The sequence below is a fragment of the Tenebrio molitor genome, chromosome 7 (assembly GCF_963966145.1).
Source record: "Tenebrio molitor chromosome 7, icTenMoli1.1, whole genome shotgun sequence".
NCBI classification, from domain to species: domain Eukaryota; kingdom Metazoa; phylum Arthropoda; class Insecta; order Coleoptera; family Tenebrionidae; genus Tenebrio; species Tenebrio molitor.
The window spans coordinates 15131753-15153833 of record NC_091052.1 but is presented as its reverse complement, the minus strand read 5'-3'; the positions used below and the strand labels follow the sequence as shown (position 1 = coordinate 15153833).

The following is a 22081-nucleotide window of genomic DNA, read 5'->3' as shown; positions in this document are numbered from 1 at the left end:
CCTCGATTGACTTATAAACCTCAGGGAAAAATCATGTTCATATCTCCCTTAATACATAAATATCTATTTTCATTGTAAAAAAAAAATGAAATTTAGAAGGCATAGTCTTAATTTTCCAATGTACGAAATGGCCGTCATCTTTTATAAAATAAAATAAATGTGAAATTTGACTTTGATAGCGTTTTATTACCAAAGTAATAAAGCAATCCGGATTTTTTTCTTCCAGTCTCAGTAATCTCACCTACAGGTTAGTGTACATTTTGATTATACAAAGGTTGGCATTTAAATTAGGATAATAACTGGCAAAAAATTTATTATTATTATTTAAATTAGGATAATAACTGAATAAATCGACATTTAACATCTACGAACAAAGTAGTAGCATTTTTATGGTAGTATTTTAAAATGACGCAAATCATCAAACGGTGGTAAAGTCTCCAATAAGTCATCGGCACCTCACAAATCCAGGACCGTACCGCCAGTTATGATTTACAGCTGGTTATTTGCGGTAAGCGACCATTGTCAATCAAGAATTATGACCCATCGAGGGTCGTCCTAATAAATTACTCACATTTTGGTACCAAAAATTAATTACCTAATTTGAAATCAATGTCTCCTTCATAATTTTTAATATCAGAAACGAGTTCTCTGTGGTATTTTCAATCAATTGCGAAATTAAGTCCAATTAAATACGCCACCAGAAACCAAAATTGATTGTGAAACGAAAAAACATCCATTTTAAAGAAATTCACTGCCTTCTCTCAATTCATAGTAACCAACCTTCGGCAATCACAATTATTATAGTAAATTGTTCAAAAAGAGCACAATTTACACACGAACAAGTTGAATACGATTTTTTTTTGTTGGACAGGCCCCTTAAGGCTCCAAATCGCTTAAAATTTTTAAAATTAGCTTGACGTTTCGTTTTGACATTTATCAAAATCCGTTCACATAGGAGAAAATTCTCAAATTCAGACAAATGTCGAACAAAAAAAAATTGCTGTGGTTTACATGACAGGATTATTGATAGAGGTGCCAAAATCAATTCGTCTGAAATGTAATTAGTATCTTTCAATGTTTCTATCTTGTGGTGGTAGCGATCCATAAATTTAATATTTAGAGAAGAGGGATTGGACAAGATAATCAGAAAATATACAAAAGTAATATCAATGGTCATGATGACTGTTTGTTTAACAATCGATTTTAAAAAACCAGAAGAAATTTTACATTTATAAATGACCACGGTTTGCCAGAAAAAATAGAAATAAAAGAGGCACATTAGCAATAGGGCCACGAGGTGTAGGCAGAGAAGTAGGATTCAATCTTTTAGGTGATTGCGATTATCGAATCGGTGGACATAAATTAATTAATTTCAAATCGGTAGGTCAAGGACAAACATCGTCGATTTCTGTCGAAGTTCAAGTACTTTTTATTTTGTTGTTTCGATTCGGATCTGTCCACGAGTGTGGAAGGATTTATGCAAGGGCTTGTCGCGTAAACTTTGACCGCCAAACAGGCACTTTTTGTCCACGCGTTATCATCGATTATCGCCGAAGAAAAACTCTCGAAGATAAGGCGGCCTCGGGTATTAAGAGAATTTGTGTTAATTTCATGTGGGGCGGTGGTGGCGTTCTAGTCACTGTTTAGCCCTCCTCCCTTTCGCGTCACGTTAAAGGCGCACCGGTATTATGAACACAAAACAATTGTGGTGGAAAATTTACGTGGTGTTAGCATATGAGTAGTTACATGCAAAGAATGTTTAACTTAGTATTCCTTGTTAAGTGTTCGAGGTGCAGAATAAAAGAAAAATAATAAGCTCTAGTTCAAAGTCGGAACAAAAGCTGTCGACGTAAACTGAAAACAGTAACTCTTTTCAAAAACTTCATTTTATTCTAACTCAGCTTCGTCATCAACGTAGAAAAATTTTAAAATGCCTTCACAACTATTGAAAAAATGGAAAAAAATTGGGAATTTTTGAGCTAAAATCATCGTGTTCAGTATAAACGTTTATTTGTCTACAAACCCAAAGTGTCGGACTGGGACAAAATGTTATAAATTTATATAAATAAGGATTCACAATATAATACACGTAAAGGACATTCCTGAATGATAAAATTTATGTACACAAAGTATTTATTATTAAATTGTCGTACAGTGGAGGAAGTACATCACGCCCCCTACACAATTACATGAACTTAGTCTACAATTACATTACTATTTAAATAAAAATTGTTAACATAATACAGGAAGGTAGATCTGCTTAGAAATTACGGTGATGGCATTTCAAAAATATTCATTGAACAAAAAAAAAATGTTCCTCATGCAAAACGAAAACTTTGTACAGTTTTTTCCCAAAATAAAACCGACAGAGTGGAATGATCGCAAATAAATTGTGAAAAGAAAACAAAAATAATTGAGATGATGAATACATCTATCTATAAAAGTATACGATCAACCATGTTCAGTCACGCTATTAGTAAGGCTGATGCCTTTGGTTGCGACCGCCGCCGCCGCCGCCACCGCCTCCACCTCGTTGTTTACCACCCTGGTAGCCCCCAGAGCCACCTGAAAACAACGAGCAGTATAAAAATTTAATTATTGATAAATCCTACTCACTAATAAAACTCAAAATATTCTCGCCACCTGCGTTGTTTGCCAGTGTTCTTCAAAATAGATATTTTTTGTTTTGTATACGTTTTTTACAAACTTTCTTATCGAGACAGAGAGAAAATAAAAGTCACAATTTTTGTTATGACGCTGCAACCCTACAATGGTCATTTACTAATTTCTCGAGTATTAGTGCGTGACGCAGTGAAAACAAAACACTCGGACAGTCTTACTGATTTTTTAAAAGTAAACGCAGGTTACGACTATTGCTAAATTAAAACAAAAGTGATTACTAAAGTTCTAATTAGAGATTGGAACAGCACACAGTAACAGTAAATAAACAATGTATAGAAGATATATGTATCAGTATGTACCTTTTCCCCGCGAACCACTGCGACCACCACCATATCCTCCGTCATAGTTACCATATCCATAGTCTGCATTCACGTAAACAAATAAAAATCAGTAACTGAACCAAAAATACAATTTGTTCTTCACTACATCATTAGTAAATTTTGTGTTGTGTTGCAGCTTCAATTTTGTGTAAGGTATGAAACAGGTTAAATGGAAAGCACATTATGAAATCGGTTTCAACAAATGCTTTATTCAAGCTCTAGGTATTTCACAATGTATTTCCATATAAAGGTTGGTCAACATGCAATAATAAAGTATAGGAACAAAACATTTTGTTGACGTATTTGTAAATATATTATAGAATATGGTGTAGACAATCTGTGAATATCACAGGGCAATCTACTAATATAAACATGTGTTGGTATAGCATTAGTGCAACAAGGAAGGCACTGACTCTTAACCAACTAAAAACTAACTAATGCCTGGAGTATTTACCGTAGTTGCCATAATTGGAGTAATCGTATCCACCATAGCCTCCGTAACCTCCGCCGTAATAGTCATACCCACCCCCATAACCGTCGTAACCGCCCCCGTAACCTTGGCCGTAGCCGCCGTACGTTCCGTAGCCTTGATTCCAGTTCTGGCCGCCATAACCGCCTCGGCCGCGACCTCTGGTGCCACCACGACTCGACACCATTCGCCCGCCCCTCATGCCGCCCATCGCGTCTGGCTTGGGCGTGGCTTTCTTCACGTCAACCTGCAAAAACACATACGATGCAGCACAAGTATTTTCAACCAATCCCCCCCAAACAAACGCGAAAATCCTTCAGAGAAAAATACTCGTCAACAGTATTCGGTAGCAGAACTGACTAATAATTCGATCATCATTTAATTCAAAAACGTTTTTGATTTCCGGCTTTCAAAACAATCTAGAGCGTGACGTTGTTGAACAAGATTTCTGTTGGGACCGATCAGATCGTCTCATTTGACCTCAAAATTAAAATTCAACGTTGCCAACTCACTCCGTTAAAACTCCTGAATGGAACAATGTTTTTTTTTTAATTGTATATTTTGGGCTAATTCGGTTAACAAGCTCAATTAAGAGACAAAGGATCCGTTAACAGTTAACCAGCGACGTCAATAACTCACCTCTTTGTCTTTAATAGTCTGTTTGGGCGTCTTCAACAGCTCGTTGACGACCTGTTCCGATTCGAACGTGATGAAACAGAAACCTTTTCTCTGATTTTTTGTTTTATCAAAAGGCATCTCCACCTCGATAATCTGCAACAAGACTCCCGATCAAAACCGATTCCTCGACGTGTAAAATCACAACTTACATTGCCGTACTGACTAAAATAGTTTTTGATGTCGTCATCGGAGAGCTCGTTGGTCAGGCCTCCCACGAAAATCTTCCCGTGCCTCGCCTTCGCTTTCTTTGGATCGACTTTCTTGTTGTTAATGATGTGTTCACCAGCGGCGACCACCTTGTCGATGGCTTCCGCGTTGTTGAAGACGATAAAAGCGAATCCTCTCGATCTGCCAGTGTTCGGGTCGGTTTTGACGTTGATACTTTCGATTTCGCCGTACTGTCCGAAATGGTCTCGCAGCTCCTCTGAAAAGACGGAGAATATCGTGAAGTTTCGAATGTCGACTGAGATTACGTAGTGTGTAAAAAAAATGAATGTCAGAGTGGAAATGTCTTCACTTGCTTTCAGTAGCAGAACTGACATGATTGTGTCATCATAGTGAGTTTCAATGAGTTAAGAGTATTAAAGAAGAATATACTTACTGTCAGTTGTTTCCCAACTCAGTCCACCAACAAACAATTTCCTGTAAATAATAAAAAGCGTGGATTAGTATGAGTGCAGACCAAGCGTCATCCTAAGCATTACTGAGTATGTTTGGAATAATGCTTATTAATTAAGTTACTACTTTAATTATACAACAAATGGAATAGTAAACAGCAATCAAGTAATTAATCCTAGTTCAATCAAATGGATCTGCAATCTCAAAAGTAATCTGGAAATTTACATTTAGGCAGAGAAAAAAAATGATAGCAAAGTTTTGTAAACATTAAAAAAATTTAATAGGGACATGATTCAAATTCCCAAACTTAAATATTAACGTTGAATTACTAAGTGTCTGGCAGAAGATGTGCCCAAGGATAAATACCATGGGTCCCAGCGATCCAAGTCCTCTCGCCCCATCTTCCATTTAGCGGACGAAGCCACCTGGAGAAAAGGAAGCATGTTTAAGTGGGTAAACTTGGCTTGCTAAACCTGGCATCCTACACCGGACCCGATTGATAAAAAAATTTATTAATTGTGTTTTTTGGAAAAATTTTCAACACCATTATACTTTTTGTCAACTAATCCACTGAAAACCAAAATTTACACAACATTGACCGACTAGTTATGCTGAAAAACAAGAAACAGGACTTTTCAATAATACAAATTGGTAACACGGTGACAGAATGAGTAATACATGAAGAGATTCGAAATTCGCGCCAATTCTTTGCATCAGACGCCATTTTCTTCGGTTTGGGTGTTACGAGGCCGCCTTACAGAAAAGCCAAATCGAGACTCTACATCCAAAATGTGGAAAAAATACAAGTTACACGCTCTCACTTAATGCTAAAAAACATGTTTGAAAATAAGAAATCCGCTCATATTTACAGGATGACCACAGATTAATGTAAATAAAAGACGCAAAAGAGCCGGCTTCAAGACTAGGAACTTACTATTCGAAGCTGGACTAGACACCCTAACTAATGGAAATGGTACGTACCTGTCGTCGTCTCGACCTGGTGCGTCCGCGCTACCGCTATCTGCTGGGGGAGCGTCTCCAGAGCCGTTCTGGCCGTTCACCTGATCCTGCTGATTCTGACCGAAATTTTGATCCGCGGAGACGTCTTGTGAGAAATCTTCCCCGTTTTCCATCGGACAGTCTTGATTATTGGCCATGTTTATTCTTTCGCGAAGATTCACAGTCTATAAAAATATCTCTAAAGACACAACACGTCCACCTCCACTGAACTCAAGAACAGAAGAGAAAGAATTTGATGACGCCAACGCCAACGCCGATCGTTATTTGTCCGACAGCGTCCTACTCGCTCTTTCGACCAATCGTGACCCTCGATTCCACCCCAAAGATCTACTTTTCTCGGCGTAGTAAACAAATCCGCCAACCGACCAATACCGAAGCGAAATGACCGGAAACGAGGCCAGCTCGGCTTTCGCGCCTAATTCAAAGCTTCACCCCACGAGGGCCTCACGCCCAAGGAAGTTAAATTCCTTGCTCAGGCCCGATCCTACCAAACACACAAAGCAACACAAAACTTATGCATTTCATTTATTATTTTCACCACATAAACCTGACATACAGATTTCTTTGACCGAAAATACAAAAACTATGCGTGTTTTTCTTTATTAGTTACAATTAAAAATATTTTTAACTTGTAACGACATAAACTGCAAGACTGACGTCAAATAATTCTGATCTGATAAATAGCAATCGATCAGCATTAGAAACTGAAACTGGTGCATTGTTAAATCATCACACTTTTCCATAAGAATATTTTTTTTGCTTTCATTTGTCCAGCTGTATTTATTCAAGTAGATACCAGTTTTTCAGGTCGAATGTGCAGGTAGAGGGTTGCAAATAATGACTACCTGGAATCAGGGTTGTTTTAAAACGGCGGGAACAGACCAGGGGATCATATCTACCATTTACCTGGCCCTGGGTGCGGTCCCAACGTCTGAAAAGGCATTTTTTCGCCACATCGCAATTGTTGGGATCAAACGAAGTCAAATTTGACAAGTTTCGATATTAGTATTGAAATTTAATGTATGATTCAATTGTGTTTAGTTAATTGGAAAAAATGCATTGCAAGGTAATGAGGACATTCTCGGTAGGTCAAATTTAAATCATGTTGTCCCCAGCAAATTAAACTGGGAGATGTGTGGCGCACTTGCAACAAGATACGGGCAGCCGTCTTTCGTACAAATCTAAATCTATGGGAGTACTTTTGTCCCCTGGACCCAAACAAAAATTCGATTATTTCGGGTACTCCACGGCCACTCTTTCAAAAATCCTCCTGACCGCTCTCTTTTAGAATCGCAATTTATCTCTGTTTTTTCTGGACACTTGCAAGCGATCATCGGTCTGTCGGATCAAGAGATTTCAGAACTCGCCGACTACTTCCGTGTGCAAGATGGGCGAATATTTTACACACAGTTATGCGAAGTCATATACGACAGCGGTACTCGCATTATTCACTGTAATTGTCTCATCTAACACCGACTTTCAGTGCCGGATTTCTCCAAGAACGCCCCTCTGGTGAGCGGCTTGGAATGGGAGGACCCCATGCACGTGAACAGAATAAGCATAAGTGAAGAAAGACGATTGAATCTTCTTTTGACCAAAATTGCTTGTGTTGTGAACATGAGAAACCTACTGTTGACGCCATATTTCCAGGATTACGAACTCGTAAGCTAGCTTTAGCACCAAGACAATCCACAACTTCATTTTGCAGATTTCCAAAAACAGTGGGACTGTTACTATCGGACATTTTGCTAGAATTTTAGACTACCTGAAAATTTTGGTGTCTCCGGATGATTTCAACTTGTTGTTGAAAAAGTACCTGAAGGACAGTTACACCGTCAACTACATCGCTTTTATTGCAGCTCTCTCCGAAATTATCAAGTACCTGGACCAGCACGGGGTCATGGATTTGAGCGGAGTGAGTGTATTCTTCGTAGAATTTTCTTTTCACTTCTCTCTTTTGTAAATAGGACGTTCTAAGTCTGTTTCCTGGAAGGATAATCAACGCGGAGCTCCCTAAACTACCTAGACCCGAAATCGGTAAATTCTTGGCGTCTAGCATTTTCGGTAAACAAAGCATATTTCATTCTGCTTTGAACGAACCGAAACAAACGCAAGACTTGTTGGCTACAATACAACGCATCCAGAGACACGTCCTCGAGAACAGACTCCGAGTTGCGGAATTCTTCAAGGTACCACCACACTGTTTGCGTTCCCCTCAGTAACGAGTACTCTTCAGGACTTTGATCCTTTGAACAGCGGTCGCCTTACAGTGTCTCAGTTCCATCGAGGACTCGACATGCTAGGAATCAGCGGCATCCAAAGACTCTACTTGTCTTTGCCTGAAATTGAAGCGATCATGATCCAGTATCGTGATCCTTGCGATCCTGCTCGAGTCTGCTGGAGGACTTTCGAAGACGACATCGATCAAGTCTTCACAACGAAGGTCAGAACTAGAGGACGAAGAAACACGCAATTAATGAGTTTTTCAGGAGCTCGAGAAATACCCTTGTTTGTGTGTGGATGTTCCTCCTCGAGAAATCGTAGAGTTACCTCGAATGGGAGGAAAGGACTGGCAAAAAGTCAATCCTGCTTCGCGAGAGTTGTGCGAAGAAGCTGTGGATAAAGTGAAGCAAAGAGTTACGAAGAGACGCATCATCTTGAAGCCGTCATTCAGAGACTATGACAAGTAAAATGATTATAATGTTTTTAATGGTGGGATCAATAAATGTGTCTTAGGCACAACAACGGGTACGTGTCGCGGTCACAGATGCGTCAGTGTTTGTTGTCGAATGGAATTTTGCTGTCAGACGAAGAACTGTACGCTTTGGAGGAGAGATTCAACAACGAGGTCGGCTTCAACTATTTTTGGTTTTTGAAAGAAGTGGAACCGAAGAGTTGCGAGGATAGGGTAAGAGGTCGATATTCTGTAATTTGAAATTAATGGAATCGATCCAGTGTCCTGGTGCTATCCATCACGAGGTCTGCGGCAAGGAGTACATCAAGAAACCGATTCCGAGAGCCGAACAAGACATCGTACTGATTCTGGCGAAGATCAAAGGCAAGGTGGTGCGAGAGGGCATCCGAGTGATGGAGTTCTTGCGCGATTTCGACCACTGCAACCAACAAGTCATCTCGCGTGAAGACTTCAAGAGGGGTTTGTCGGTTTGCAGGTTCGACCTGACCGAAAACGAGATAGAAACGCTGATGGAAGTGTAGGTGGTTCCAAGACTGATTTGGATTTGTTACGACAGATTTAAATTTCAGATTTGGGTCGCCGTTCAGGAAAGAGTGCGTCGATTATCGCAGGTTCTCCGACGTCGTGGAGGAAGCGTTTACACAGTTGAGTCTGGAAAGGGCCCCTCTGCTCGTTCCTCTGCAACACATTCCCGTCAAAGACGGCGAAAGAAACTTCCTCAACTTCGATGAGAGAGTCACGCTGTCCAGCGCCATGAACAAACTGTCGAAGAAGCCCGAGATGGAGCTGAACTTGATCTCCATATTCCAGGTATTTGATTTTTGTTAAAGCACTGAAAGTCCATCCTTTGTCGAAAGTTTTCGCTCGACGTAGCCGTAGGTGTAAACATCTGGAAAGATAATGATGCAACTTCTTACCTAGGCCTTATTAAAAGTTACGACCTGAGAGTAAACAAAATAAAACAACGAACCTGGTCAACTCTCATTATCTTACTCGACTTATCCATAAAATAAATTTTTCATCGATGCCATAAAACTTTAATCACGCTTCAATATAGCCGAATACTTATTAATAATTCTTTCAGGATTACGACAAGACTAATTGTGGGACCGTTTCGGCGGAGCATTTCGAAAGAGCTTTGTCGCTGAGAGGCCTCCTCAATATCATATCCAGGCAAGAATTCGACGCAGTTTGCAAATGCTTCAGCTTCGAGAGGGGCATGAGGGACGAGGTGGACTACAGATCGTTCATCAAAGGGCTCAACATAATGTACAACATAAATAAGTACAAACCCTTTTAAAAAAAGTACTTAATAAAATGTTTTGTTTGAATTGTGCAATCTTTTTGTATGAATTTAATTTCTGTATTTGCACAATCATAAATTGGAACCGGCGAGTTATGCGAATAGAAATGCGTGTTGTCAAAGGGCGGCCTGTTTTATTATTTTGTATCGTGGGCAGATTATTCGGCGTGGTTGTTTTCCGACGTCGTCGCTGTAACTGATTTGTCCCGCGAGACCTAGGTAGACCAATTGTTCGGAAGACGATGCAATAAATGAGCCGAATTGGACTTCATGCTCAAGATAAAATTCATAGATATTCCGACACCCGCGACAAGAGATAATACCAGAGGTCGTCACTGCGGAAAGAACTCGAGAATACTGCCACCAAGAGCTAATTGTAAAATTGGAATTGATCCCCTCATGTTTCATATTTGTAATGGGAAAATTTTGAACGGATAATTTGGCCACGTGTTGGTCTATTTCGGAGCTGCTTGTGTCGGGACTATAAATTTCCAGAATAGCAATAAATATGTGATTACAAGTGTCAACAATCAAGAGGATCTTCAGGTAAGGTGTTCGAAGAAGTCGTAAAAAAGCCTCCGCAAAATTTATGGCATCAATTGAAAACCACTGTTTGTTATTCAATCTATAAGGAGTAATTCTTGTAGGGCAGAGTTTGTTAAAGTTTGGCGATTGCGCATTCATGACCATATACAAATGGTGAAGGCGCCGGGTTGTTCTTTACTTCTTTATCAGTCCGTTGATGCACACCTAATTGGTATATTTTTCACCGCAACTTATGTTATAGAAAGTTCAGTTAGTGCGACTCACGAGGGACGTCCGACTTTGTTAACGCTTCTTTGCTGCAGATGTGGTTTCCGGTCTCTACAATAGCCGCTCTTTGCGTTCTTCTCGATGTTTCGGACACCACTCGCTCGGATAACGAACTGGAACTTGTGTTCAGAGATAGGTAAAGTACACGAATATTTATTTTCGATACTGTTTGAACATTTTTAGCGATTTTATTTAAAATAAGCGTTTTTACTCTAAGACTTAAGTAATTACAGCGACTGTAAAAGGCTCACTAAACACCCACTCGCCAGGCGTTCAAATAAAGAACTTTAATTTAATTTATGAGCAATAGTAAAACTTTTAATTCCCTTGTTTACTCCTCCAGCAGTGCAAAATTATTAATCTATAAAAAGAAAATAATTTACGTGGACAATACAGAAAAAAATTATTCCAAAGAACAGTGCATTCAAAGCAAATAATAAGTTATTTGGTAAAAAAAGACTCCATAATTAACTTTCCTCTCTAAACTCCATCTTTTTATATTTTTTAATAAAAAAAGGACTCTCATTGTATCGATTCTTGCCCGTCCAGAAATTATTCTTTTATTTAGTTTTATCCGACCAAAAGCTTTATTACTAAACAATAAAAGCTCCAGCCCTCCAGCGTTAACAAATTCTTAATTATTTTATCGCATTTGAACATAGAAGAGCAACGACCGAAAGTTTTAAGGATTCACATTAAATTCGATACACTTTTCCAAAAGTCACAATTATACCGTCAGAAAATTATTGTTGCGGGATTCTTCTCTGCAACCTGATACTTTGAATCAAGAAGAGAAAATAAACTTTGTCGAGTCTTTCATGTCTGATTTTTTGTGATGTTGTTTTTGTGCTAGTTGCAACGAATCCTGTGGTGTGTTACAGGTCCCAATCGGATTGGGAGGAAGCGTGGCATAAAGAGAAATATACGAGGTGTCGCGAAACTCTAATCAAACACTTGTATTGGGCCTGCGAGAAGGACATATACCGGCTGACTCGAAGAAGCGACCAAAATGGCTTCAACAACTATATCAACAACGTCGACGAAGGTGAGGATTATGAGAGCACCTCTTCGGTATTAAAATTTTCTTTCTAAGAGTTCCCGTGGATGGCGCCCAAGAAAGCAAAGAGATTGCTGCGTTTCCGAAGAGGTGTCAACCGACGAGCCGGTTCGTCGATCACGTCGGAATGTTGCAAGTCTTCTGGTTGCACATGGGAAGAATATGCCGAATATTGTCCAACCAACAAGAGATACACCTCGTACGTTTAAAGCGCTCCATTACACTTGCTTTTTCTCTTTGCGTTGTTACCATATTTAATAGTTTTGTCCAAGAGATTAATTTTCTTATGTATGTATCTACCTATGTACGAATGTCAGAAATATAGAGGAATGCAATAGTTTCAAGCCTAAATGAACGTAAAATGTCGTGGTAAAGATATTGTAAAACGTCACCACTGATAGCGCTGCGATCGCTTAGTGAAATAAAAAAGGTAGCAAAACTGTCGTCTTTTAACATTTACTGTATTTTTTTATTGGATTTAACTGTTACGTCGTTGGTTCTGGTCAAGAACCGTACATAGAATAGTACCCACGCGTAGAGTATGCCGACAGAACAGTACAAAGAAGTCAACAGGAGAGGTAAATATGGTAACTTGTCACTCATACCCAACACGTGGTGGACAAAGTTTTCGTACAAGAATATCACACTTAAGCCTAAAATGTAGACGCTCTCCCACAGATTCAGTAGCGGGAAAGAGTAATTGCAAAAAGTGAACGGATAAATTTTAGACAAACTGTGAAATGAATAGGTGGAATAGAGAATTAATAGTAAAACTTTAATAAGGAGTAATGAGGTCGGAAACAGCAAGGGAAACAAAGAGTAGTGGCCTACGACACCCAACAGGAGAAATATCTTGGCATCATTCATATCCATTACTGCCAATATGCTGAAATATGGTGTTTAGTACAGTATGGGTGATTGTTTGGGGCTCACCTTAGCGGGATAATCGCCATTAAAATAGCTTTCTCGTGGACGTGCCATCCAAATAAAAACGACGATAGCGCGCATAAAACTATGCACCTCAAGAAATTGGATGGGTGTTTGTTGAGAGTCCACAGCTTGGCTAGAGCTGGCAACATTGTGAGTCCTGTCAAACATATGGTCATGAGGGGGGTGATGTTGGGGAGGACTTGGTGTGAAAATTCCTGAACTAGTCCCCCAGTCATTGACGCAACTGGATTTTTTCTCAAAAAAAATCCAGCTCTTGATACTAAAAAAAATGTGTTTTTTGGGTGTTATTGCACAATAATGTTACTCACAACACAGATAAGTAAATTTGTCAAGGCTGTTGTAAACAGCCCAAAAGTTGGGGGCCCAGTAGGCATGACAGAGACCTCTCTTGAATGGAAACATTCTCGAGAACACCTGAAAAAATTGATTCAGTTTAAGGATGATTGGTTGGTGTTGACTGACTTGTCCCAGTTGGTCATAAAATGGTAGGAATGTGATTAAGAATACAATTGTGACAATTGTTCCTAAACTGAGAAATTTCTTGATGGCTAGTTTTGGTAAAATATATTTTATATTTGGACCTCCCTTAAGACAGTAATTTTTAAGTAAGTAAACAAAATATGCAGGCGCTAGGTAGATGTAGATGTGTTTCATGTTCAGCAGAAAAGCAAACCAAAATGCAGATGCTTCATATTCTTCCTAAAATGATAAGTTTCATTAGTTGTTGTGAACTGGATCACAAATATACTCGTATCATGCAGGATATGGAAATGAGAAGGATTCCATACAAGATTCCATTATACTGGAAGTGTATGTGATCTACCATGATCAGTCCACAATTTGTGATTAGTAATATTGGGAGGACCACATCAGCGCGCCAACTTTTTTGAAAAGAGCAGCAACACCTTTAAATATATATTTTTTAAAATTAAGTGTGAGTTTGTGGTGGTACTCAGTACTCACCTGTAGGTACCATAGGCATAGACTAGATCAGTCAAGATTACTGACAACCTTTGAAAGATTATTGTCTCATCAGAGGCATAATTTAAATTTTCAACAACCAACATGTTTTTGTCAAAAAATGACGCTATGTGGGAGAGGAAATATTCAAAGTAGGCAAACAAAGGTGGATAGTCTAGTGTCCATTCTGAGGTGTTTTCAAAGTACCATTTTTTTATTGGCAGACTGTGCGTTATTGCCATCCAATTCCGGTGTACCTCGAAGTCGGTTGACCTACTACAGATTTATGAAAATAAAAAGAACAGCTGAGGAGGTCAAGCCTTACTATGCAGGGATCAAGAGTAGTTTAACACAAGAGGTGAGAAATGTCGCCGTGAAAATCATGGTGATGCTGGAATGTTGTATTGATTGTCTTTGGAAATGGATTTTTTAAGATTTCTTTTCGTTATCATTACTATCACAGAATTTTATTAAACATTGACTAGGTGTGAGGTTATGTCCGATTGTTAGGTGTTCCGTGAAGGACAAAGAAAAGAGCGACATCTGCAGAAGCGACAGCGGCGGATAAAATCGTTTTCTGTTCATTTACATTTTGTGCTAAAATTGAACATTTAAAACCAATCTTTCTAACAGTCAATAAGAATGTAGATGGTGCGTGAGGAAAAATTTGCCATTAAATCCTTGTACTATAATTTAAGGAAATACAATGCATTTTTAGCGTTTCAGTTGCTCGGTTGCTCCGTCGGTAAAGTAGTTTGTCACCAACTGTCACTTTGAAAGTGCTTTGAAATTTAAAGATTTACCGGAAAAAACTGTAGCAGGCTGTGTTGTGTTCCATAATCGGGAAGAATAAACTGGAATAAACAATAAACTAATAATTAGGTATTTGACAACGTTTCTGAACATCCTAGCATGTCTCAATCAACAAAAACCATCACCACTGAGTTGCCAACATATTTGAAGGCTCTTTTAGATGAAGATTTGACTGTGAAGTTGGTTTGCAGAGAGGTTTGTTTTTTTCTCTTTTGTGGGAATTGCGGATCTTAACCATTGATTTCAGGAAAAAGATGCAGAACTACAACAAAATGCCCATACTGAGAAGAATCCAGATAATACTGAAGTCAGTAACTTAGACTTAACAGGAACACCATTACAAACTGACTTGGGAGGTGATGACAGTATATGTGGTGATTTAATCGCAGAGAGACCCCCAAGTTGGACAGTAAGAGAAGCCAAACAGCATCCACTAACTTTAATTCACGCCAGGTAGCAAAATTACTTTTTAAGTCTAGAATTTGCAAAACAAACTATATTGTATTGTTGGTTGTATAACCACGTGCCGCTTACGGTAGCGCCACCTATCGTTCATTTTGATTTGAACCAAGACCCTCGAATTTGAAATTTTTCTTTGATTTTTTTTTAGAAAAGTGATTAACGAGTATCTCCAGTCAAATATAACAACTGAACCTATGTTTTGTATTTGTGACGGAAATGATTCTCTACGTACGGTCGTGACAGGTGTTAAAGTTTTCAATAAAACAATGACCAGAACTTTAGTTTATATTTTGCCTTGCTGTGGTAATCAGGATACAGTCACTACGACTGACTGGATGATAAAGCAACATCATAAATACTCCAGGAAGAATGAAAAGGTAGAATCAACTGTTATAAAGATTTTTCATGACAGAATAATGTTATTAATTTTAGTTTTCTTGGGAAACTACAAAGAAATACAATTTATTTGGCTACAGCCTGAAAAATTGTAAATCAATTGACAATGCAGCGTATAACGGACACGTTTCTCTCGAAGTGATATCTGACCCTCGTTCCGATTTTAAAATGGTAGTTGGTTATTGTGTAAATACATTCCACAAGCTAATTTGTTTTCTTTTTAAACAGAACTTTGAAGCTATTATAGGTCACAACAGATCCCCCGTAAAAAAATTCTGGGAGGAATTATCCTTATTACAGTCTTACATTTCTATATTATCAAATAATAATACTAACGAGTCTACAGTTATTAATCTAGAAAATATTCTCGACTGTGATGAAATTGCCGCAATAATAAGTAACATAATAAAACATGTTAGTTTAAAAGAGTGGTCGCGTAAAGATCTAGATTTAAAAAATCTCAGACATGAGGATATCTTGGATAAGTTGTGGGATACGTTGAAACGTAAGTCCTCCAAACGCACAAACAAATTTCTACATCTCGTGTTTCAGACTGCGAAACTCTGTCAGACTTACGCGAGACGATACTATTTTTTTTCGAGGAACTGTCACAAAGTCCCACCAAAAAGATGATCTCCACTGAAGACAAATCCGTCATGGCGGAACTCGTAAATGCCATAATGGACTGCAAAATTGCCATTCCCACTTTAAATTTTGTTCAAAGCTTGGAATTGTTAGTACAGTTTGGTTTAGAAAAGCTCAAGAACGATTACATAGTCATCATCAATAATTTTTACGGGATGGCAAAAAGCACAATCGAGAAAGAGTGGAGGTAAAAGAAATTGTCACAACAGAAACGTACACTTATTGCAACGTTTGCACTTTTAGCCAGTGGAATAGCAAAAGTTCGGCCGTAAATGTCGCCAACAGTAGAATAAGTATTAATCCCAGAGCCCCAATCACAAGTTTAGAAAACAATAAATTGAAGTTGTCTTATCTGTACTCTTTGCATAAGTTCACCGAATTTATATTCATATACAAAGAGAATTTACCCATGTTGGAGGAGTGTTTTCACTCCTTTTGTATGTCTCTTTTCAAACAGTTTGTGGTCAATTTCCGTAAGAACTCCGACATGAGGTTACAGTTGTGTCAATTTTCATCCAACATTTCTTTCGCTGATGCCGAGAAATTCATTAAGAAGTAAGTAACAGCCACACGTTGATTCCTCTCTAATTTGAATTTTCAGCGCCTTTCTCACTGCCTGGTCCGTGAAAATGGTTTCACAGCAACTGACCACGATTTTTCATTTTTCCGAGCATCCCATTTTCCCTCCGTCAATTTACGACAGATACGGTAAGTCTGATTGCCCCGCACTTCATTTGTTTTACTTTTTTTTTCTAGATATCAAGTATGAATGTAATGATGACCAAAACTTATACGTGACAAAAGTGATGATAGTAACGGATTAAGAATAAATTAAATATGGTGAGTCCAATAACTGTTTTTTTCGGTGGTATATTATGTAAGTACCCGGACATTGCAGATTTCTGCGTCTGAAGATTTTTTACAAATGTGTTCAAAATCAAGAGATAAATTGGAGTGGAGCTAATTAGTCTAAGTCGAAAAAGATACTCGTGTTAAATAAATGAGAACACATTTTGTTTGAGGTTCAAATAAATAGGTCAAAATTATAATGCTCTTAATTTCCCCACCCACGTGCATCAGCATTTAAAAACGAATCGTATGCGGTACCTATCTGCAATTTAATAATCATTTATTTATGATTTATGTTGTTACTTTGTACAATGTTGAAATTAATCTGTTTATATTTATTATATAGAATTAGAAATTATAAGTTTAATCCTATTACTAGAAGCCCCGCTTCATTTGCCGGACTAGTAAGGATTCATTATGCTTTACTCGGTCTTACTCATCGTAGTTTATTGTAAGTTAGGCATCGACGATGTGTGTAGTCACTGGTAGTTAGTTAAAATAAAATTTAAAAAATGGTTTGTATCAATTTTACTGTCATTTTAATAACTGAACAATAATTGTTTTTGTAGGACGTGATAAATTTTTGCCGTTTCGGATACGTCATAATCTTGGGAACATATCTGTTAATGATGTGGCTCTCGTTATGCGGCGCCCGTGAAGTCGACTTGATGCGCTACCCTTCCTGCCCTTTCAGCTCTCTTTGCACCTGTTCTAAACCCGGCCCCGATTTGGGAATAGTTCGATGCCAAAACGTCCACTTATCCCGAATCCCAGAACCTGTGAACACGTCAAAAGTGTTCATGTTGCATTTAGAAAACAACAATCTCAGAATTATTGAACCGCACTTTTTCCAAAGCACAGGTAATGAGGTTGCAACAGCGCACCAATCACTTTCGCATTTTTTCAGGATTGTACAAAATCGTGATCAGTAGAAATCCTCTGTCGTACGTACCTGACGAGACGTTCCTCGGCTTGGAGAGGTCTCTGTGGGAGCTAGACTTGAGCCACAATCAACTGACTCGCGTTCCTAACCGAGCGTTGCGCTATTTGCGAAAATTGAGGCGTTTGGATTTAAAAGGTGACGCTTTGAGCGCTTGTGGCACTTTTAACTGTGCGTTTTAGGCAACAGCATTGGTAAAATCAGCCCCGATAACTGGCGAGGGCTCGAGAACTCACTGATAACGCTCATAATGTCCGACAATTCCTTAACTCATCTTCCAACCGATTCGTTCTCGGGGTTGCCGATGGTGGAGACGATTGATCTGGAAGGGAACAATTTGAAAGAAATCGATCCTTCAGTGTTCAGGGACGGAATGGGAAAACTCGCCAATCTAATTCTCGCCGACAATCAACTGTCATCGATACCTTATCAAGCGCTTTCGTACTTGACAGCGCTGAGGACTTTGGATTTGAGTTGCAACAAAATCAACAAAATGCAACCGGCGATGGAAGTCGGCGTCCAAAACGTCAACTACAACTTTCAGTTTAATTTGGATCTGTTGAGACTGGAGTACAATCAGATCACGGCGCTGGAAGCTGCGTCCTTCCAGTATTTCAACGTTCTCAACAAAACTTACCTCGATGGGAACCCCTTGACCATTGTTGAAGTCACTAGATAAAAATAATTTGCCGAGCGATTTGATTGAAATGATTTTTGTTGTAGGAGAACGCGTTCCGGCAGGCTAAAATGCGAGAGTTGTACTTGCGCAGCTGCGGCTTGAGAGAAATCTCTCCGTTGGCATTCTCTGGTTTGGAGAATTATCTGGAAGTGTTGGATTTGTCAGGAAATCAGATTACTCAGCTCCCCGACGAGCTCTTCCACAGATTAGAATTGTTAAAGACGCTGTCGCTCAGGGACAACGCTTTATTGAAAATCGACGCCGCACAACTACTCAACGGGTTTCAGTTTTCTCTGTACAAGTTGGACTTGAGCGGGAGCGAAAACGGCGTCGTATCCATTCAACACTTGCGGAGGTGGTTTGCACCGAAAAATAATGATCTCGCTGAATTTTTGTCTCTTCAGGTTGAGAAACTTGCGCGTTTTGTCCCTGTCGAGACTCGACCAGCCGACTCTCTCTCCTGAAAATTTTGCCGAATTCGGGACCGACTTGGAAGAGTTGGAAGTGACCTACGGCGGGCTTCAGACCATCAAGAACAACGCGTTCAAGCACGTTCACGGTCTGAAGAGATTGAAACTTGCCGATAATAAAATTGCAAACATCGAGAGCGACGCTTTTGTCGACGTGAGCAACACATTTTATCATTTTTCATTCGTTTGTTGTATTTATTCTAGATCGGGGATTCGCTGGTGTCGTTGAAACTGTCGCACGGTTTCTCCTCGTCGGTGCAAAACTTGCCGAGCGATGCCATAAAAGTTTTGACCAATTTGGAAGAATTGGATTTGAGTAATAATCGAATTAAGAACGTTCCAGATACTTCCTTTCATTTCTTAAAAAAACTGAGACGGCTTTACATGCAGGATAATACGATCGAATCGATTCATAAAGGAACGTTTCAGGTATTATTTACAATAAAAAATGTTCCGAGTTGAAGTAATCGCCGAGATTTAAGGGCGACATTCATCAGGACTTGACCGAGTTGTATTTGTCTTTTAACAACATAAGAACTGTCCAACAACACACTTTTGCCGATTTGGCACAGCTGGAACAGATTCATCTCGACGATAATAAAGTCGAGTCCCTGGAGAGACGCTCGTTCATGAATTTGGAAAATTTGAAACGTTTGAATTTAAAAGGAAACAAGATATCGTCCATAGATTATGAAACCTTTCAAAACATTCCAGACTTGGAAGACTTGGACTTGTCCTACAACAATATAAATTCTTTAGATTTCACCGTTTTCGATCAAGTCGGAACATTATCGATGTTTCATGTAAATATGAGTCATAATAAATTGCGGAATCTGGTTGTGAATCCGTCAGGGGGTGAAGAAGGTAATAACAATTACAGTTTCCTGTAAAGTGCCAGTATAAAACAATTGAAAATTGAATAATGTCTTCTCCACATTCACGTTACGTTTAAATAGTTTGCGTTTATTGTCTAGGAGTTGGCAGTTCGAACGTAAAAGTTTTGGACCTCTCCTTCAACAACATCTCTTCCGTCTCGAAACAATTCTTTAAACCGGTCGAACGGTCACTATCTCACCTTCACTTGAACCACAACAAACTCCTAAACGCCACGAAAGACGTGTTCGGCAACATGCCCCACTTGCAACTCCTCGATTTGTCGCACAACTCCCTCTACGAGTTGGATTTCGACACGTTCAGAAACACCAAGAAGCTCCAGGTGAGTTGCGACCGGACAAAATAATTCGTCGATGTATTCGCCAAATTTCAGGTCCTTTTCGTGCCTTTTAACCGGATCGCGGAGATACCCAACGACTTGTTCCGGTTCTTGAGCAGCTTGAGAATTGTTGACTTTTCTCATAATCGGTTGAGATCTCTACCTGATAATTTGTTTAGAGAGGCGGGACTGGAGCGGCTAGATGTCTCTCACAATCTACTCGGGAAGCTACCACTGACGAGTCTGTCAGTAGCTTCTGCTGACACTTTGTGTGAACTAGATTTATCGTGGAACAGTATTTCGTCATTGTCTCACGGAGGAATTTTGTCGCAATTCAAGGTACCTAATTCAAGTGAGACTCCCGATTTGATCTGACATTTCATTGTAGAGTCTTTCGTGGTTAGATTTGTCCTACAATCGATTAGGACAAGTTGATGCAGGATCTTTTAAAGGACTACCAAGACTGTCGAGTTTGAATCTAGGGCACAACAATCAACTCACTCTAGAGACCAGCGGTCTCAGCTTTCAAGGTCTCGAATATACCCTGTTGCACCTAAATCTGGACAATGTTTCTCTGTCTCAAGTAATGCTCTCTACAAGAGAGTACTAGTAACTATTAGGATTTTTGCAGATTCCTACGTTGTTCACTCCCAATTTAGTCACTCTATCACTCGCTCATAATTCTCTACCGACTGTATCACCCGAAATAGCGGGAAATGTGTCGTCTCTTCGTCACCTAAATCTGGACCACAACGACTTGAGTGTTGTGCCGATAGTCACACATTCTTTGACTGAACTTACGTACTTGTCGATGGTGGCCAATCCCGTAACTACACTCACCAACACGAGCTTGTTGGGAGTTGCAAATCAACTGGAAGAGCTTGACTTAAGACACATCGACTTAAGTGCCTTGGAGGTAATATTTGTACAGAATTTCGACCAGTTCTAGTATTTACAATTTCAGACCGGTGCTTTGTGCAAAATGCACTCTTTGCGTACATTGAGAATTGATTTGTACAAAAATGTGAAAAATTTTAACATTCCAAGGATTTTACAGCATACCGGGGGCCTAAAAAATCTAGAAATACATGTACGTCATGCTGTGTCAAATGTTAAATAATAATTAAATGAGAGTTTTAGATTTCGAGACACTTTGACAACATCGATGACGAGTTTATGGGTCTGTTGCCGTCTAAATTACACAATTTGACTTTGACAGGACCTGGGTTGAAAAAATTGGGGTCCGGAATGTTTCAAGGTGTCAACAGTCCGGTGTTTCACTTGTGCCTCCGCAACACCAGCTTGATGAAAATCTCGTCGGACATTTTCAAAAACATGGTCGCAGTGAGGAATTTGAGCGTCGATGTCAGAAACAATCCGTTTCTTAAAAACTTGCAAAATCCCTCTACCGGTGAGAAACCCAACCAGCCGAAATCAACATTTTTGACAGATCTCAAACTGACCGGGGGTAAATGGTCGTGCGACTGCGACTTGGGGTAAGGTCCAGACCGATGTTGTGTTGTTTAGCTTCCAGTTGTGTTTCAGATGGGTGGAAGTCTGGCAAAGAAAGCGTCGTCAGTACTTGTGCGGGTCAAGTCCCAGCGTGTCCCTCCCCGAAAGCGAGTTTCAGTACTCGTGCAAGCACACGTCGGATGATTTCAGAACTACTCTCTGCGTGAATAAAAACAATCGGAGTCTGGTGGACGTCCTAAAGAGTGACATCGAGTGTGGATGGAGTTGTGGCTCTTTGCAACATTTTTTGACAGGACTGATTGTGTGTCCGGTGTTGATAAAATTTTTGGTCTGAGGTGACCGCCCGGTGTTCTTCGTTGCACAGGCCGAGATATCATAAATGAATAAATTAATTGAATTGTTTTTATTTCGTAGGTACATATACAGTCCCTGAGCAACTTATCTAACATCTATACTTAATATTATGTACATATTTATAAATGAAGTCGTTATAACTGTACTCATCAAATAATTTCATTAAAGAATGGTTGTGCGGTCGGCGAAGTAGTCGATCGTCAGTATTTACAATATTAAAA

General features: G+C 39.3%; 6 protein-coding genes across 10 annotated transcripts; 4 read left to right on the top strand and 2 right to left on the bottom strand.

Annotated features, from left to right (window-relative positions):
- Window positions 1-1993: 1993 nt before the first annotated feature.
- Window positions 1994-6044, bottom strand: sqd (RNA-binding protein squid). 3 transcript variants are annotated; one of them, XM_069054858.1, is made up of 8 exons: window positions 5749-5889; window positions 5134-5192; window positions 4751-4791; window positions 4299-4573; window positions 4111-4242; window positions 3457-3718; window positions 2982-3044; window positions 1994-2565 (listed from the first exon to the last, which is right to left on the bottom strand). In XM_069054858.1, the coding sequence occupies exons 2-8, from the start codon at window positions 5166-5168 to the stop codon at window positions 2474-2476; spliced, it is 900 nt and encodes a 299-aa protein (XP_068910959.1). In that variant the 5' UTR covers window positions 5169-5192; window positions 5749-5889; the 3' UTR covers window positions 1994-2473. The 3 variants fall into 3 exon arrangements, with proteins under 3 accessions (XP_068910959.1, XP_068910957.1, XP_068910958.1); XM_069054856.1 differs by lacking the exon at window positions 5134-5192 and having other exon boundaries at window positions 5749-6044; XM_069054857.1 differs by lacking the exons at window positions 2982-3044; window positions 5134-5192 and having other exon boundaries at window positions 5749-6042.
- Window positions 6045-6588: 544 nt separating this feature from the next.
- Window positions 6589-9813, top strand: LOC138135891 (uncharacterized). The gene is made up of 12 exons (XM_069054850.1): window positions 6589-6853; window positions 6903-7026; window positions 7076-7222; window positions 7271-7449; window positions 7496-7702; window positions 7755-7976; window positions 8024-8230; window positions 8277-8473; window positions 8524-8695; window positions 8743-8999; window positions 9052-9292; window positions 9567-9813. Exons 1-12 carry the CDS (start codon window positions 6842-6844, stop codon window positions 9780-9782), a joined length of 2181 nt encoding a protein of 726 aa, XP_068910951.1. The 5' UTR covers window positions 6589-6841; the 3' UTR covers window positions 9783-9813.
- A 55-nt stretch (window positions 9814-9868) lies between these two features.
- Window positions 9869-12068, top strand: Ilp7 (Insulin-like peptide 7). The gene is made up of 4 exons (XM_069054860.1): window positions 9869-10580; window positions 10634-10734; window positions 11480-11643; window positions 11692-12068. The coding sequence occupies exons 1-4, from the start codon at window positions 10482-10484 to the stop codon at window positions 11862-11864; spliced, it is 537 nt and encodes a 178-aa protein (XP_068910961.1). The 5' UTR covers window positions 9869-10481; the 3' UTR covers window positions 11865-12068.
- A 31-nt stretch (window positions 12069-12099) lies between these two features.
- Window positions 12100-14101, bottom strand: xit (ALG6/ALG8 family glucosyltransferase xit). Of its 2 annotated transcripts, none has more exons than XM_069054852.1 (7): window positions 13892-14101; window positions 13570-13842; window positions 13355-13511; window positions 13069-13305; window positions 12915-13020; window positions 12589-12865; window positions 12100-12541 (listed from the first exon to the last, which is right to left on the bottom strand). In XM_069054852.1, the coding sequence occupies exons 1-7, from the start codon at window positions 13948-13950 to the stop codon at window positions 12112-12114; spliced, it is 1539 nt and encodes a 512-aa protein (XP_068910953.1). In that variant the 5' UTR covers window positions 13951-14101; the 3' UTR covers window positions 12100-12111. The 2 variants fall into 2 exon arrangements, with proteins under 2 accessions (XP_068910953.1, XP_068910954.1); XM_069054853.1 differs by having other exon boundaries at window positions 13570-13839; window positions 13892-14058.
- On the top strand, window positions 14101-16931 carry Zwilch (zwilch kinetochore protein). The gene is made up of 11 exons (XM_069054851.1): window positions 14101-14217; window positions 14285-14574; window positions 14627-14832; window positions 14990-15218; window positions 15274-15408; window positions 15466-15742; window positions 15790-16069; window positions 16126-16437; window positions 16484-16590; window positions 16639-16722; window positions 16781-16931. Exons 2-10 carry the CDS (start codon window positions 14479-14481, stop codon window positions 16704-16706), a joined length of 1710 nt encoding a protein of 569 aa, XP_068910952.1. The 5' UTR covers window positions 14101-14217; window positions 14285-14478; the 3' UTR covers window positions 16707-16722; window positions 16781-16931.
- Window positions 16932-17062: 131 nt separating this feature from the next.
- On the top strand, window positions 17063-21933 carry chp (chaoptin). 2 transcript variants are annotated; one of them, XM_069054849.1, is made up of 15 exons: window positions 17063-17246; window positions 17301-17592; window positions 17639-17809; window positions 17854-18338; window positions 18395-18705; window positions 18755-18974; window positions 19025-19249; window positions 19303-19684; window positions 19795-20036; window positions 20088-20372; window positions 20422-20616; window positions 20665-20949; window positions 20998-21123; window positions 21174-21529; window positions 21579-21933. In XM_069054849.1, the coding sequence occupies exons 1-15, from the start codon at window positions 17244-17246 to the stop codon at window positions 21838-21840; spliced, it is 3840 nt and encodes a 1279-aa protein (XP_068910950.1). In that variant the 5' UTR covers window positions 17063-17243; the 3' UTR covers window positions 21841-21933. The 2 variants fall into 2 exon arrangements, with proteins under 2 accessions (XP_068910950.1, XP_068910949.1); XM_069054848.1 differs by having other exon boundaries at window positions 19777-20036.
- The last annotated feature ends 148 nt before the right edge of the window (window positions 21934-22081 follow it).